The following is a 16,035-nucleotide window of genomic DNA, read 5'->3' as shown; positions in this document are numbered from 1 at the left end:
AAAATTAAGAGGCAGAATATTTTCCTCTGGTCCCAGCTCTTCCACTTAATCCCAGACCAGTACCTGCACTTTGGTGTCGCTGCACCCTAGTCCCTAGGTCTTCATAAAGCTCTAGTTTACACAGATGATTAACAAGTTTTGCAAACCATGCACTATTGCTACTACATTTTATTTTCAAAAATGTAAGAACACACATGCCTCTGTTAGTTTCCTATTGCTGTTGTACCAAATTACCACAAATTTGGTTTAAAACACAAATCTATTATCTTCTAGTTCTGAAGTGTGTGTGTGTGTGTGTGTGTGTGTGTGTGCGCGCGCTCACGTAGTGTGCACATCAATGAAGCATTTGGTTCAACCAGAGAGGAGGCTTTATTCTAAATGTGAGCTGAGATTAGCTGGGGATGTTTCATAGATGAGATTAGTCTTGAAAGACCAGTGACAGTGTCTTAAAGACTGGTGGGCTTCTGAGGACAATCCAATCCCCACATGCAGTGGGGACAAAAGTAATAGTCATGTTTGCAGGGAAAGAACGGCTGCAGAGAACCAGTTATCTAGAAGTTAGGGCTTGATGGTGGGGGACACTCGGGCCCTTCTGTCACTGGAGGAAAGAAAGGGGCCTGACTGGCACCGTTAGTAGTTTCTAACTAACGGTAGTTAGTAGCTTCTAGGAGAGGGTGAAAGACCCTCTCCTTGCACCGCATACTGAACACTTTTCTTTTGAGGCCCTCAAAGCAGAATGCCAATACCCACGATGCTGTGCAAAACAGATCTGGGAAAAAATACTCAGAAGATGGGGTGGAGGGGGTATCACAGGGGAAGTACTCTCTCATTCTGAGGATCACCATTGTTGTGGCTCAAGGGGACCCCAAAGCCTCAACCCACCGGCAAGGCGAGGAGCAGTCAGTCACCCACCCGCCTGGCCAACAGCAAGGCCACACAGACTCTGGGAGAAAGGAGCAATGACATGATAACAGAAGGCAGGTCTCCAACTATGGGCCCAGCTCCCAGGATAGCACTTCATCTGAAGGCCAACAGATGAAACATCCCAGAAGCCCAAGAAAGATTTTCACAGCTGTACACACATCTCTACCAGAAGACATCAGTCATCTGAATCAAGTTAACTAACCCCTTTTCCATGCATCCTGTGAAGTTAGCCCAACAGGCTTTGGTTTGGTAACAAGTAACCGTCTGGGTTACAAAGGTAAGTGAATAGTGACATCGAAGATTGTGAAATAAACTGTTAGCTGCGCATGGGCTCATCAAGTTTTAATTAATTAATTAAGCTTAATTAGTTCCAAGTAATGACTTCTCACTTGAGCAGAAAACAACAAAAACCCAGCCTTTGATCTTGCCTTAGAATCAAAACTCACGCTAATGGAAATGGGGATTTGCAAGAGATGAGATTTAGAACAGCGTCAGGGTTTTAGCCCTCATGTACTTCTTTCTGCCTACCTTTCTGCATGTGGGATAAAAGCTGCTCCCACAAGTATTAACAAAATTGTCATGAAATCATGTAAAGGAAAACATTAAGATTTAAGTGATTTTACTATTAAGATTCTGTCAATATAGAAGTCAAGCTACTATGGGGAAATGACAACATATTTTACACACTGTACAGTGTAAAAATACCATTACATACAATGCTTTAGTATCAGGAGTTAAATATCCAAATGACAAAATGATAAAATAGCCTTGCTGTAAGGCACCTTCCGGTTTGCTTTTTTTTTTTAAAGTAGACTTCACGCCCAATGTGGGGCTTGAACTCACAACACTGAGATCAAGGCTGAGTGACCCAGGCATCCCTCCAGTTTGCTTTCTTTTTTTAAAGAAAATATTTGAGGTGAGATTCACAGACACACAAAATTAACCAGTTGAAAGTGAATGATTCAGTGACGTTCAGTCTATTCATGATGTTGTGTGGACACCAGCTCTGTATCATTCCAAAAGATTTCTGTCAACACAAAGGGAAAGCCCATACCCTGTAAGCAGCTGTGTCCCATCCCCCCGTCCCCCCTGCCTCTGCTAACCACCAGTCTGCATCTGCCTCCAGGCACCCACCTACTCTAGACATCTCATATAAACGTCTGGCTTCTTTCACTTAGCGTGCTCTTGAGGATCATCCATGTTGTAGCACGTGTCAGGGCTTTGGTCCTTTTATGAATCAAACCCTATGTGTGCACAGAACACAATTTGTGCATCTATTCATCATCTCCTGATGGACATTTGGGCTACCTTCTGGCTATTGCGAATACTGCTGCTACAAGCATCTGTGTACACCTTTGTTACAGTGTACAAAGCATTTGTGTAAGTTTTTGTTGGTACAATGGATTTTAATTCTTTGGGGTATATACCTAGGAGTAGTTACTGGGTCACGTGGTAATTCTGCGTTGAGGATCTGTCAAACTGTTCTCCACAAGAGGCCGCAGCATCTTACATTCTCACCAGCGATGCATGAGGCTTCTAACTTCTTCACATCCTTGCCAACATTTTTTATTTTCTGTTGTGTTGATCATGGCCATTCTAGTGGGTATGAAGTTGTAACTCACTGTGGTTTTGATTTCATTTCCCAAATGACGAATGCTGAGCACCTCTGCATGTGCTTATTATCTATTTATATATCCCCTCTGGGGAAATTCTATTCAAGTCCTTCGGCTGTGTTTTGTTTTTTTTTTTAATTGGGTTGTCTTTTTAAAGTTGTAAGAGTTCTTTATACATTCCGGATACTAGACGCTTACCAGATATATGATTTGCAAACATTTCCCCATTTTGTGGGTGGTTTCTTCACTCTGTTGACAGTGTCCTTTGATGCACCAAAGTTTTAAATTTTGATGGAGTCCAATTTGTTGCTCATGTTTTTGGTGTCATTTCTAAGAATCCAAAGTCATGAAGCTTCCCTGGTTTTCTTTTAGGAGTTTATGCTTCCAGCACTTACGTTTAGGTCAATGATTTATTTTGAGTTAACCTTCTACACAATGTGAAGCAAGGGTCCAACACATGACGTGCCTTCTGCATGTGGACATACACTTGCCCCAGCATGATCTGTTGAAGAGACTGCTCTTTCCCCAATGGATGACCATGGAGAACTTTTCCAAAATCAACTGGCCATAAATGTATGGGTTTATTTCTGGGCTCTGAGTCAAAAAAAATTTTTTTTAATTCAGAACTTTCCATACTATAATTCTGCCACTGCTTTCTCAGATGAGGTTTAGCTTATAATGGCATATTAGGAACTTTTGTTTAAAAACTGAAAATTTTTTAATAAAAAATACACATCTGTGATGAATAATTTCATTATTAAACATGTCTGTAAAAATTAAAGATGAAAAGTAGAGTATACAACCTGGAAGTCAAAACCAATCTCTGCAAAATGGTATTTTATAAAGTAACATGTGATTTTACTGTTATTTACATGCTGTAATGAAGTCATTAATTTTAACTGCCTCCCATTTACAAAACCTTCCATTTTGCAATTACTTATGAACTTTTTTTACTCATGAACTTTATTTAGAATTACTTATGAACCAAATTGAGAGGTTGACTCTCAATGTGGTTATTACATTAAATGTTGTTAATATCAGCCTTGCCAAATTACCTGTATCAAATTACTATGCGATTCCAAGTAAGAGATGGATTATAAATCAAAAGAATGTTTTATTGTCTAGAACTTTTTATACATTTCAAAGTGTCCTCACTTGAACCATCCAATGACTTTAAAACTTCTCTTGGCACAATGGATTTAAATAGCAATACAGTGTGTTATCTTTTGGAAATTAAGATCACCCTTATTTTAGACCCAGACTGGGCATTCCTCCCAAACAGCCCCTTCTCCTACATTAGTTTTTCTGTGAAGTTCTGAATGTCATTTCCTCTTAGCTCCCAGGGCTCCAACCACCTAGGCTAAAGGGAACAATGGGAAGGACTTCCCGGATCTCAGGTCTCCATAACCGAGGATCAATTACAAAGCGCTGGGTCTCTAGACTCAAAATCTCTAATGAGAACATTAAGCCCCCCTACCAGAACATCTAGAAGAGTTTGTTCTCTTTTATCTTGAATCCCCTCTGCCTACAAGTTGTAAACAGTGGATATTTAGCTCCAACACAGTTTATTTTAGATGCAAAGACAACCTTGTTTTTATTGACCCAAAAAAGAAAAAAGAAAAAAAAAAAGAAAAGAAAAGAAAAGAAAAGAAAAGCCTTGCCCAGAAAACTATGGGTTGAAAAGTTTGGGAAGCGCTGATAACTGTAGTCTAGAAAACACGTGAAAGACTTTACCTTTAGCTGGCCGGTGATGTCGCGGCAGCTGACTGTCTTACCATGCAAGAGACTAAGGTTCAGGGTCAGACCAACGGTTCTGACGGGCTGGACACATGGTTGAAGTGAGACACCAAGGAAGAGACGGCCAGCCCAACCCCTCACACAGCAGCCCTTCCTGGTTAATCCATGGGGTGATAATGACACTGACTGGCCTCATCCTGCCAATGAAGGGCAAGGCACTGCAGTGACGGCGCCTAGAAATGAATAGGAGTGATTGGGGATAAAAGGGGGAGAGGGGAAAGGTGGCCAGGATGAAGAAATGAATAAAACTCCAAATTTCTGTTACAACTCACTGTCATACCTATTACTCTAGTATCTAATGACAGGGAAATGGAAAAAAAAAAAAAAAAGAAAAGAAAAGAAAAGAAAAAAAAACAAAGGGAAAAAAACAAAAATCGCAAACTATAAATTTATGCAGCATTCTAAGAATTGAGGTCTGTATCCTACAATATGACTACATATAACTAGAGCAAGAGCTTGATCTGATATAGTTCAAAAACCTATTGCAAAGAAAAGAGTATTTTTTTTAATCATCAGCGTTTCTAAGTTCTGACAACTTCATTTTATTGGGTTTTTATTATGACAAAAACTCAGTCCATGCTATTGAAACAGAGCATACTTACCAAACAATCCCTTGGGCTCCAGAGCCAATTGGTTTCAACTGCTGGTAACGTTTCAGGACAGTGAAAGTTGAGTCTGCCACTTGCACACTGTAAAACTGACTATCACATTTACTGTCACTCATGATGTAGTATCATAGAATATTCCAAAGAGCTGGTACAGTGGTCAGGTTCCTTAAAAGAGAAACAGAATGAACATGCACTCTTTCTGAGATGATACAGGCACAGCTCACTTCATAGGGTTGCAAGTTTATTGGCATGTAAGACAACGTGGCTGTAAGTTGATAAAGTTGGTTGGACCAAGTTCTGAACTTAAGCAAAGTGCAAAACAAACAAACAAAAAAATGCAACGACATTTCAGAGGCACAAGACCATCATGAAAGGAAGGAACATTGAGGCCCCACATGACCATGTTTTAAGGGAGCGGACTAGAAACTAACAGCCCTTCTTTTATTTGTCCATTTTTGCTAGCCATGACAGGATTATGTCACTGAGTGATTCTCATCAGCTCGCCTCCTTTAGAACTAGCTTATGCCGGGCTGCCTCAACCAGGGATGAAGGCACTGGGGAGAGGTTTCCAAGGGATTCTGTCTACAGTTCCTGCAGAAAACACAAGTGGGCCAGTCTTCTTCTAAGTCCACAAATTCAGGTGAAATGATGGAGCAGAAAGCAAGTCCTACTATATATCTAGATTGTAAAAGGAGGAAGTGATGGAACATTGGGGTGCTGGGCCTGGAGACATGGGTGTGTGGCCATGCATGCCCACTGCGCACGTTGAGGCCCCACATTCCCCAAACCCCACATCACTGGTGGGCTCAATACAGACAGTTGTAGACAGAGAACCATTGTAACCTATAGTCATTAACATGGGTGCTCTGACAATTATTCATGATAAATTAGTATAAACTGGTGGTTTAGGCAGCCACCTTTTGGTGGCTTAGGCAGTAGGCTGAGATCCCCACCATGCAAGAGCCTATGTGATTTTATATAGAAAACAACCAAACCCAAATCAGCAGTTACACTGATTTGGATCGCTGGCTCTTGTCTGAAGATGTTTATTTAGAAGTCATAAAACTATTTCTTTTGCTCTTTTTTAAAAAATTAAAAAGCCAACAATAAAATCATAGGGGTAAACATTATATACTATTTAAAAACATGGAATTTAAATTTTATTCTACAGCTTCAGCAAATTCCTGTTTGTTCTACCATCTAATATTTAATGCCTACCTGCTAAGTTCTCTGGAGTGATGATTTGTATTTCAATACAGTGATGCCTAGAATTTCCATTAAACATGGAAATAAATTCATGAATAACAAGCCTAAACAAAGAATTTAAATCAAATGAATAGCTTCTCCAACTGACCACTGCTTCATCCCCGCTCCTCCCCTCATCTTTTTAAAGTTTATTTTTATTAATTTTGGGAAAGATACAGAGAGCAAGTAAGGGAGGGGCAGAGAGAGAGAATCCCAAGCAGGCTCCACGCTCAGCATGGAGCTCGACTAGGGGCTCAAACCCATGAACCCACGAGATCATGACCTGAGCCAAAATCAAGAGTCGGATGCCCAACTGACTGAGCCATCCAGGCGCCCCTCCCCCTCTTTTAACCATTCTCAGGGCAGTGGTTGAGGCACAGCTCTTAGTACCACCAGCAACTGTGATTGAATGTGCTGTACACAGGCTGGGGAGTGCCTCCGGGAGGCCAGCACTGCATTAGATGAACCAACACACTGCTCATGACAACCTACAGTGGGATGATCAGCCCCTGCTACACTGTGAGCTAAACAGCCTGGCTGAGCCACGCTGCGGTGAGGAGGGGGCCCTAAGCTCCAGGGCGGTAAGGGCAGGTCTGTGTTGCTTACTGTGGCATCTCACACTGCTGGGGACAGGAGCACAATAAAAGCATTCAATAAACTTTTGCTGCTCTGACCCATAATTCAGTACCTAATGATTCCCTGACGAGGCTGCTTCATTTTACTGACATCTGAAGGAATATCTATTTCTAGAGATTATTTTTTTTACAGTTTTTATGGGGCTGAGACAATTCAACTCAACGTTTATGGGGTGCTTTTGTATAAGAAGTGGTAAGTAACATAGGTGATAAAGCAAGATCAGTTCGTCTTAAAGCAGCTAGTTGGGGGAATACTGTAACACAAGTTGCAACACAAGTTATAATAACATAAGGGCATAAGCAAAAAGTAAACCAAGGCAAAAGAGGTCCTACCCTTTGGCAGGGGTGCAGAAGACAAGGAGAGCTTCATGGAGGAGGTTGCATCTGGATCTGCCAGAGACAGACAGCAGAGGTACAGAGCTCGAACTGACTGTGCTCAGACATGGTGAATTGCTCAAACTGGCTCTTGGGGTACAAGTGCAAAGGTTCAGAGATGGACTAGGTGAAAAGGCAGGTAGCCACTACAACCTGCTGTTTCTTTGCCTTACTGGAATACACCTGCACTGCCAGTCATTCAAAAAGCACTTCCTGACACCACTGTGGACAAAGTCCTGTGCAGGAACAGCCAGTGTGCCTGCCCTTGATGAGCTCACAGAGAGTGCACACTGCGGGCATGTTCAGGAAGAGCCCCGATGCAAGGAGACCCCTAAACCGAGAAGGACAGAGAAGGCTCTGAGCTGTAGGGAAGAGAGAGAGCATGTGCAGAGAGGTGGAGGTGCATTCTGAGTGTGAGAAGTCATTTAAGAGTTAGTTTTTCTGGGCAGTAGGGGAAAGAAGCTGGAGAGAGGAAACCAGGCCAGATCACCATGGGCCCTGGAAGCTGCTGGGAGCCATCTGGACCTGGGCCCGAGGGCTGTGGAGCCATCAAAGCAGAGAGGCATGTGCTCTGGCTTGCTTTGCTGAGGGGTCATTCAGGAAGCTGTGAAAGGGATGGACTGGGGTGGGCAGGATTGAAGGCAGGGAGGCCCAGCAAAACATGGCAGGGTTGTGGCGGATGGGGAAAAGAAGTAAATGCACGGCATGGAGGAAGAATGTGCATGACCTGTGCTGCCCAGGAGAAGATGAGGAGGAACGCAGGTGAAGCAGCTGGAGGTGGGCAGGAGACGCATGCAGTCTGCAAATCTGGCTTCAGACAGGTAAGTCTGCAGTGCCTGAGAGACAGGCAGCATGACAGCCACAGGCTGCTGACATCCTCCAGATCCTCCCTCCTTTGTTTCCAGGAACAGAAGCCTCCCTATGTGAGCTGGACAAATGGCTGCCCAACTAGAGAGGACATCTGGCTGCTTTTTGGCAGCCAGGTGTGGCCAGATGACCAACTTTTGGCTGATGAGATGTAAGCAGAGTGATGTGTGCCATTTCAACATCCATCCATCCATCCATCCATCCATCCATCCATCCATCTTGTTATCTTCCTTCCTTCCTCTCTCTCTCTCTCTCTCTCTCTCTCTTTCAAAAGCTGCTTGCTGTCCAACTTATCTTTCTCCCTTGCTGCTGGCTGGGGGAACAGCTGTCACAGACCCAGAGATGGCAGTCACATGTTGAAGCTGGTAGAGCTGCCCACTGGCCAGAGTCCTGAATGACCTTGTGGCCCAGAGCTGCCCCCCATTCTGGTCCACCTGCCCACACTCAGGCTGGTACAAACTAATCTCAACCTTGTTGAGCAACTCTGGAACTCTCTCTCTGCTACAGCTGTTGTAACCTATACTTTGACTGGCACAGGATTAGGTTAGCTTTTGTGAATTTGGGGAGAATGTCACATCATTAGGTTAGAGAATTAACATATTTTCATCTCAAGATTTAAAGTAATTTTTAATTTTTTTAAAGTTTATTTATTTATTTTGAGAGAGAGAGAGAGAGAGAGAGAGAGAGAGAAGAGAAGAGAGAGGCAGAGGGAGAGAGAGGGAATCCCAAGTAGGCTCTGCACTGTCAGTGAGGAGCCTGATGTGGGGCTCAAACTCACTAACCGTGAGATCATGACCTGAGCCAAAGTCAGACTTTTAACCAACTGAGCCACCCAGGCGCCCCTAAAGTAATTTTTAAATTAAAATAAGTTGCCCTTAGTAGGCAGAAAAAGCTACCTAAGTGAGAAGCTGTCAAAGCTATCTTCTCCGTCAAACTTGGGCTTTGTGAACATGAGAAAGCATGCAAGAAAGCCAAGTAATTTAGCTATTAATGAAATCAACTGTTGAGATTATATTTCAACAGAATGGATGTCAGCTGGGTTTTAGAAAACAGTTTACAAATTGGGAAGTACTATATAAGAATTCTTCGTACAACCACATTATCAACACACTGAGGTGCAGGCACTGCCTTCACTTCCCTCACCAGTGGGTGCTGGTTCCTTACCTCGGCTCCAAGCAGTGGGACCCCGTCTCCGCCCACGCTGCTCTGTGCTGTGCAGCCCCGGCCAGGCTGTGCTGTTACTCAGTTTCTGCAGGTCTGCCCATGTCTCCCTCCCCCAAGGCTGGTAGCACCTCAAAGGCATGGAGGGGCTTTCTTCCCTCTCACATGTCGATAAACTTAAGGAAATGTCCAATGCCCACCAATGATCCACTCAGAAAGCTTCTAGGGGGACACACTCTGCTCCTTGGGTTCTTCAGATCTGAGGGTGGTGGGCAGAGCCCAGGGGGAAGGAGTCAGCACAGCCTTTGATGAAGCCATCTGGCTCAGGTCCATACCCTTCCCACTTTACCGTGCTGCTTCAATGAATCCTGGTTGAATGAAAGGCTCTAATCTAAAATCCCTATTTGTCTTGGGGCACCTGGGTAGCTCAGTTGGTTGAATATTCAGCTTTTGGCTCCTGTTTAGGTCATGGTCTCATGGTTCCTGAGTTCGAGTCCCGCATTGGGCTTTGTGCTGACAGCATGGAGCCTGCTTGGGATTTTCTCTCTCCCTCTCCCCTTGCATCTCCCTTTCTCTCTCTCAAAATAAATAAAAATTTTTAAAAACTTACTAAAATCCCTATTTGTCTAAGACTGAAGACCCTTATAGAATCCCCTCCAGGATTCTAGAGTAAAATCTACCCACTCTACAGATAAACGTTGGGTAGGAGGGATGTTCCTACTTTGTTTGGAGTTTAGAATAAGAAATGTTTTTAAAAAAAAATTCTCTAGGGGTGCCTGGCTGGCTCAGTCAGTAGAGCACGTGACTCTTGATCTCAGGGTGGTTTAAGCCCCACATTGGGCATGGAGCCAACTTAAAATAAATAAATAAATAAAAATTTCAAAACAGCTTTATATTAAAAAAAATTCTCTAACTCTAGAATCCTTTAAATATAAGCAGTTCAACTACTGTAAATATACTATTTACGTCCAAGTCTTGTGGGTACATCAGCTACCATTCACTGAGATCTCCCAATATCTCATGAGGGCCTCCTACGCACCAAGCACAAGGTAGGGATTGTTGAGAGAGCACTAACCAGACAGTCCATTCCCTCAAACCGCCAAGAGCATAATTGTCACACTACTGGGAAGTGTGTCATAGGGGCAGACGTAGAAGTGGGCCCAAGGGCGGTGTGGGGATAGCAGCCAGTGAGTGAGCAGAGGGAGTGTGTGAGTGGGACATGGATATAAAGGAAGGTTTCCAGGACGAGTCAAGACCTGAGTGCAAGTTTGTGCACAGTATCAACCCAGGTGTGAGGGAACAGGCATTCTCATACATGCTGGTGAGCCCTGTAAGTTGGCAAAACATTTCTAGGGAGGAAAATATGTAACATCTAATGAAAATTTTAAATGCACATGACTCCTAACCTGGCCACTACAATTCTATAAATGTACCTGATGAATATATATGTACAAATGTTCAAAGACATTCGTGCAAGAATGTTTGTAGCACTTTTTATAACAGGGCAAAACAAACAAACAAAAAAACCAAAAAAAAAACCAAAAAACAAAAAAACAAAAAACCAAGAAATAACCTAAAACATACACTTGGAATGAGTAAACTATGGCATAAAAGCACAAAAAAAGCCATTAAAAATAATGCAGGGACTTTGTGTACTGATGAGGAATGATGTTTAAGATGAAACAAAGGAAATGAAGCAAGTTAAAGAGTGTGTATGGTAGGGGCACCTGGGTGGCTCAGTCAGTTAAGGGTCTGACTTTGGCTCAGGTCATGGTCTCATGGTTCATGAGTTTGAGCCCTGCATCAGGCTCTGTGCTGACAGCTCAGAGCCTGGATGGAGCCTGCTTCCAATTCTTTGTCTCCCTCTCTCTGCCCCTCCCATGCTTGAGCTCTGCCTCTCTCTTGCTCTCTTAAAAAATAAACATTAAAAAAAATTTTTTTTAATTAAAAAAGTGCCTGTAGTAAATGTGAATATTCACAGCCCCACACACATGCACACGCACACACGAGTATACTAGCAAGTACAGACACACAGTGGGAAATGAGACTTTGACTCTTCCCATTACAACTTTCTGTTGTTTTTTATTTTTATTTTTTTTAGTCACACACACATTTCACATTAAAAAAAAAAAAAATAAATGAAACCTTTGAAATGGAAAGCCAAGACCTAAAAGTCGGGAAGGTTTGGGGCAGACGAGACTGGAGGCAGAAGAGTAGGCCGGACTCTGAGCTCCACAGTTATAAACACCACCCTAACAGCTCATCAGGTGAGCAGTGCTGTCCCCCCTCTGCAGACAAGGAAGAGAGCTAGAAGACAGTGAGGAAGTTGCCCCAATTCCCAGCTGGGAAGTGGCACAGCCTGGATCTGAATTTAGGTGTGTCTGACTACAATCTTCTTGTTCTTCCCAATACTCCATTCTAATTAACATCCCTAACTGCATTTAGAAACTGAAGTGATGTGTCCAAGGGCTGGTCAGGACCAGGCCAGGAGAAAACACAGGACTGGATGCTTCATCCTGCTGGCTTTACTCCACCAGGACAATTTTTCTTCTGATAATGAATCAGTCATCCACAGCCTCAAGAAAATCTTTAACTACGCTAATGGTACAGAATACCCAGGACATGCAATAGTTAAATTAATTGACTGCTCTGGTTAAAAGCAGAGTTTCACAATCCTTCTCTTAGCTTCAATACTTGTTGAAATTTTTAATCAAATTGTTCTTTTTCCTTGCTTTTTTTTTTTTTTTTTTTTTTGAGATAGAGATAGGGTGAATGAGCTTGTAAGCACGGGAGGGACAGAGGAGAAGAGGAAGAGAGAGGATCCTATGCAGGCTCCACACTCAGCGCAGAGCCTGACACAGGGCTTCATCTTATGACCCTGAGATCACGACCTGAGCTGAAATCAAGAGTCGGACGCTCAACAAACAGAGCAATCCAGGCGCCTCCCCACTTCTTTAATTCTTAATAAAAATGGCAGAGCACAACTCAATCTTTCTTTGATAGTGAAGAACCTTACAACATCTCAGAGCCATCCTTCTGGACATCAGTCCTTCAACTACACTGCTTACTATGATAAAGAACAGCCACTAGTTGTTTGGTAATCACATCATCCATGGGTGGATCCTAAGGAAGGATCTGTCGAGGATTCCAACCCATGGGCCCCTTGGAGGCACTGCGCCTGTCTGTTCCTCCTCCCCAGCCCCGACTCCCAGTGCTCTGGTTGGGGTGTTCTAAGTGTTCCCTTGATGGGGCAACCGCCCAAGTGTTCTCCCAGCCTCCATTCCTGCTACCTCCAAACCACTATTCACACGGCATTTCCCCAGGAAAACCTTTACATGAATGCTCACAGCAGTGACATTTTCTACAGTTCAAAACTGGAAACAATCCGGGTGTCCTTCAGTGGGTTAAGAGTTAGGCAAAGTGCTGTACATCCATACCATGGAATACGGGGCAGTAGTAGAAATGAACCAACTACTGATACATGCAACAGCTTGGGTGGATCTTCAGGGCATTATCCTTAAGTAAAAAAGCCAATCTCAAAGGGTCCATACAGTATAATTCCATTCACACAACATTCTTTTTTTTTTTTTTTCAGTTTATTTATTTTGAGAGAGAGAGAGCGTGCGTGAGAGGTTGTGTGCATGCATGCTTGAGAGGGGGAGGGGCAGAGAGATGGAGAGAGAGAATCCCTAGCAGGCTCCGCACTGTCGGCACAGAGCCTGACGCAGGACTTGAGCCCACAGACCGTGAGATCATGACCTGAGCCGAAACCAGGAGTCAGACACTTATGCAACTAAGCCACCCAGGTGCCCATACACAACATTTTTGAAATGACAAAATTATAGAGCTGTGGAGCAGATTAGTGGTTGCCAGGGGTTATGAATGGTGGGCAGTGGGGGCGGGGTGTGGTTATAAAGGGTAGCACAAGGGAGAACTTTGGGACGATGAAATAGTTCTGTATCTTCACTGTGGTAGTGGTGTTTGTACAAATCTCTCCATGTGATAAAAGGACACAGATTTGTACCCATACACTGCACCAATGCCACTTCCCTGGCTTTGATACTGTACTGTGGGTATGTAAATGACAACCAATGGGGGAAACTGGGTGAAGGGTGCATGGGACCTCTCTGTACTATTTTTACAATTTCTTATGAATGGAGAATTATTTCCAAATAAGGAATTAAAAAAGAGATTTGTTGAACGTATGCAGTGATCATACTGCTCTTCTGTTTAAACTCCTTGGATAGTGACCAACTGCCTTGAGAGTAAAACTCTGATCTTTAGCAGGCAGAGGGGTTCACAGGACCTCTGGCCCACTCTTGGGCAATACTGAATCACCTGAGACCAGCTGACACACCAGATACTGCCTCTTCCACGCCTCTTCCCAAGCTGTCCCATCTGCCTGAAATGACTTTCCTCCCCATTTTGTTCTCCTGGCCAACCTTCATCTTCCTTCAAAATCTAGTGCATGCACCTGCTTCTCTTGAAAGTTTTCCTCTACAGGAAACTTCAAGCTGTGCTGGGCATGCCCCCGTTTTTGGCACCACAACCTATATTCATTTTATTGCAAGTCTACCTCTACTTCTACTCTGTGAGGTCCCTGAGGGCAGAAAATGCGTCTGATTCATTTCCTAATCCTCTACTAATTACATAGTGGGTGCCCAGTAAATATTTGTTATAGGAAAAACTAAGCAGAAGAATAAATGTAGGGCAGTGTGGTACAGTGGTTAGCATGAGGATTCTCAAGTGGGAGGGCAGGCTCCTGGGCAGACTCCATCAAAAACTGTTAGAATAAACAAATTCATAATGGTTCAGGATACAAACTTAATGCACAAAAATATTTTGTGTTTCTATATGCTGATGAACTGTCAGAGAAATTAAATGATGTTCTCACAATTGTATCAAAAAGAATAAACTACTCAGGAATAAATTTAAACATGGAGGTAAAAGACCTTTACATTGAAAACCAAAAGACGTTAATGAAAAAAGTTAAAGACACAAATAAATGGAAAGATATTCTGTGTTCATAGATTGGAAAAATCAATATCGTTAAAATGTCCACACTACCTAAGGCAATTTAAAGATTCAATGCAATCCCTATCAAAATTCCAGTGGCATTTTTCACTGAAATAGAACAAATAATTCTAAAACTTGTGTGCAACTACAGAAGACTCTGAATGGCCAAAGCAATTTTAAGAAAGAAGAACACAGCTGGAGGCATCATGCTTCCTGATCTCAAAGGTATAGTAATTAAATATTACACAGCTATAGTAATTAAGACACTATGGTATTGGCATAAAAACAGACATACAGAGGCACGTGGGTGGCTCAGTCAGCTGGGTGACCAACTTCGGCTCAGGTCACGATCTCACAGTTTGTAAGTTTGAGCCCCGCGTTGGGCTCTGTGCTGACAGCTTGGAGTCTGGAGCCTGCTTCAGATTCTGTGTCTCCCTCTCTCTCTGCCCCTCCCCTGCTTGCGTTCTGTCTCTGTCTCTCTCAAAAATAAATAAACATTAAAAAAAATTTTTTTAAAGAATATTAAAAAAAACAGACATATAGATCAATGGAACAGAACAGAGGGCCCAGAATAAACCCACATATATATGGTTGATTAATTTGTGACAAAGGAGCCAATAATATACAATGGGGAAAGGACAGTTTCTTCCATAAATGGTGTGTGAAAGCTGGACAGCCAAATGCAAAAGAATAAAACTCAACCACTCTTACACTATACACAAAAACTAACTTAAAATGGATTAAAGACTTGAACATAAGACTTGAAACCACAAAACTCCTAGAAGGAAACATTGGCGGTAAGTTTCTTGACATAGGTCTTGACGAGGATTTTTGTAATCTGGCACCAAAAGTAAAAGCAACAAAAACAAAAATACAAAAAGCAACAAAAACAAAAAACCAAGAGGAGCTACATCAAACTAGAAAGCTTCTGCACAGCAAAGGAAACCATTAACAAAATAAAAGGCAAACTATGGAACTGGAAAAAAATATTTGCAAATCAGGTATCTGATAAGGGACTAATATCCAAAATATGTAAGAAACTCATACAGCTCAATGGCAAAACAAACAAACAATCTGATATTAAAAAATGGGCAGAAGATCTGAATAGACAGTTTTCCAAAGAAGACATACAGATGGCCAGCAGGTACATAAGAAGATGTTCAGTATCATTAATCATTAGGGAAACACAAATCAAAGCCACGAGATTATCACCTCACGCCTGTTACAATGGCTAAAATAAAAAAGGCAAGAGATAGCAAGTGTTGGTGAGGATGTGGAGAAAGGGGCACTTGGGCACTGTCAGTGGGAATGCAAACTGATGCAGCTACTAAGGAAAACAGTATGGAGGTTCCTCAGAAAGTTAAAAATAGAACTACCATATGGTCCAGTAATTCCACTTCTGGATGTTTATCCAAAGCAAACAAAAACTAACTTGAAAAGACAGTTGTGCAACTTGAAAAGATAGTTGCGGCCGCATGCTCACTGCAGGATTAGTTACAGTAGCTAAGACGTGGAAACAACCTAAGTGTCCATCAGTGGGTGAGTGGATAAAGAAGAAGTGGTCTACATACACAATGGAATATTAATCAGCCTAAAAGAGAAGGAAATCTTACCATCTGTGACAATATGGACAGACCTCAAGGGTGTTATGCTAAGTGAAGTAAGTCGGATAGAGAAAGACAAACATCGTGTGATCTCTCTTATATGTGGGATATAAAAAACAAAACAAAATGAAACTGCCAACCTTATAAATCCAGAGAACAGATTAGTGGTTGCCAAAGGTGGGGTTAGGTG

At 42.6% G+C, this 16,035-nt stretch overlaps 1 protein-coding gene across 4 annotated transcripts in view; it reads right to left on the bottom strand.

Moving 5' to 3' along the window:
• Window positions 1-16,035, bottom strand: part of MAPK9 (mitogen-activated protein kinase 9) — a 59,679-nt gene that overhangs the window by 37,644 nt on the left and 6,000 nt on the right. For 3 of the 4 annotated variants that reach the window (XM_047861630.1, XM_047861616.1, XM_047861613.1), the window contains exon 2: window positions 4,937-5,107. In XM_047861630.1, coding sequence (XP_047717586.1) covers window positions 4,937-5,058 — 122 coding nt within the window. In that variant the 5' untranslated portion in view covers window positions 5,059-5,107. Of the gene's footprint in view, window positions 1-4,271; window positions 4,508-4,936; window positions 5,108-16,035 lie in introns of those variants that run through there. The other variant, XM_047861620.1, reaches the window with a different exon arrangement.

This window comes from Prionailurus viverrinus, chromosome A1 (assembly GCF_022837055.1).
Source record: "Prionailurus viverrinus isolate Anna chromosome A1, UM_Priviv_1.0, whole genome shotgun sequence".
NCBI classification, from domain to species: Eukaryota; Metazoa; Chordata; class Mammalia; order Carnivora; family Felidae; genus Prionailurus; species Prionailurus viverrinus.
Note: the sequence above shows the minus strand (reverse complement) of the source record. Positions and strands in the feature narration are given on the sequence as shown.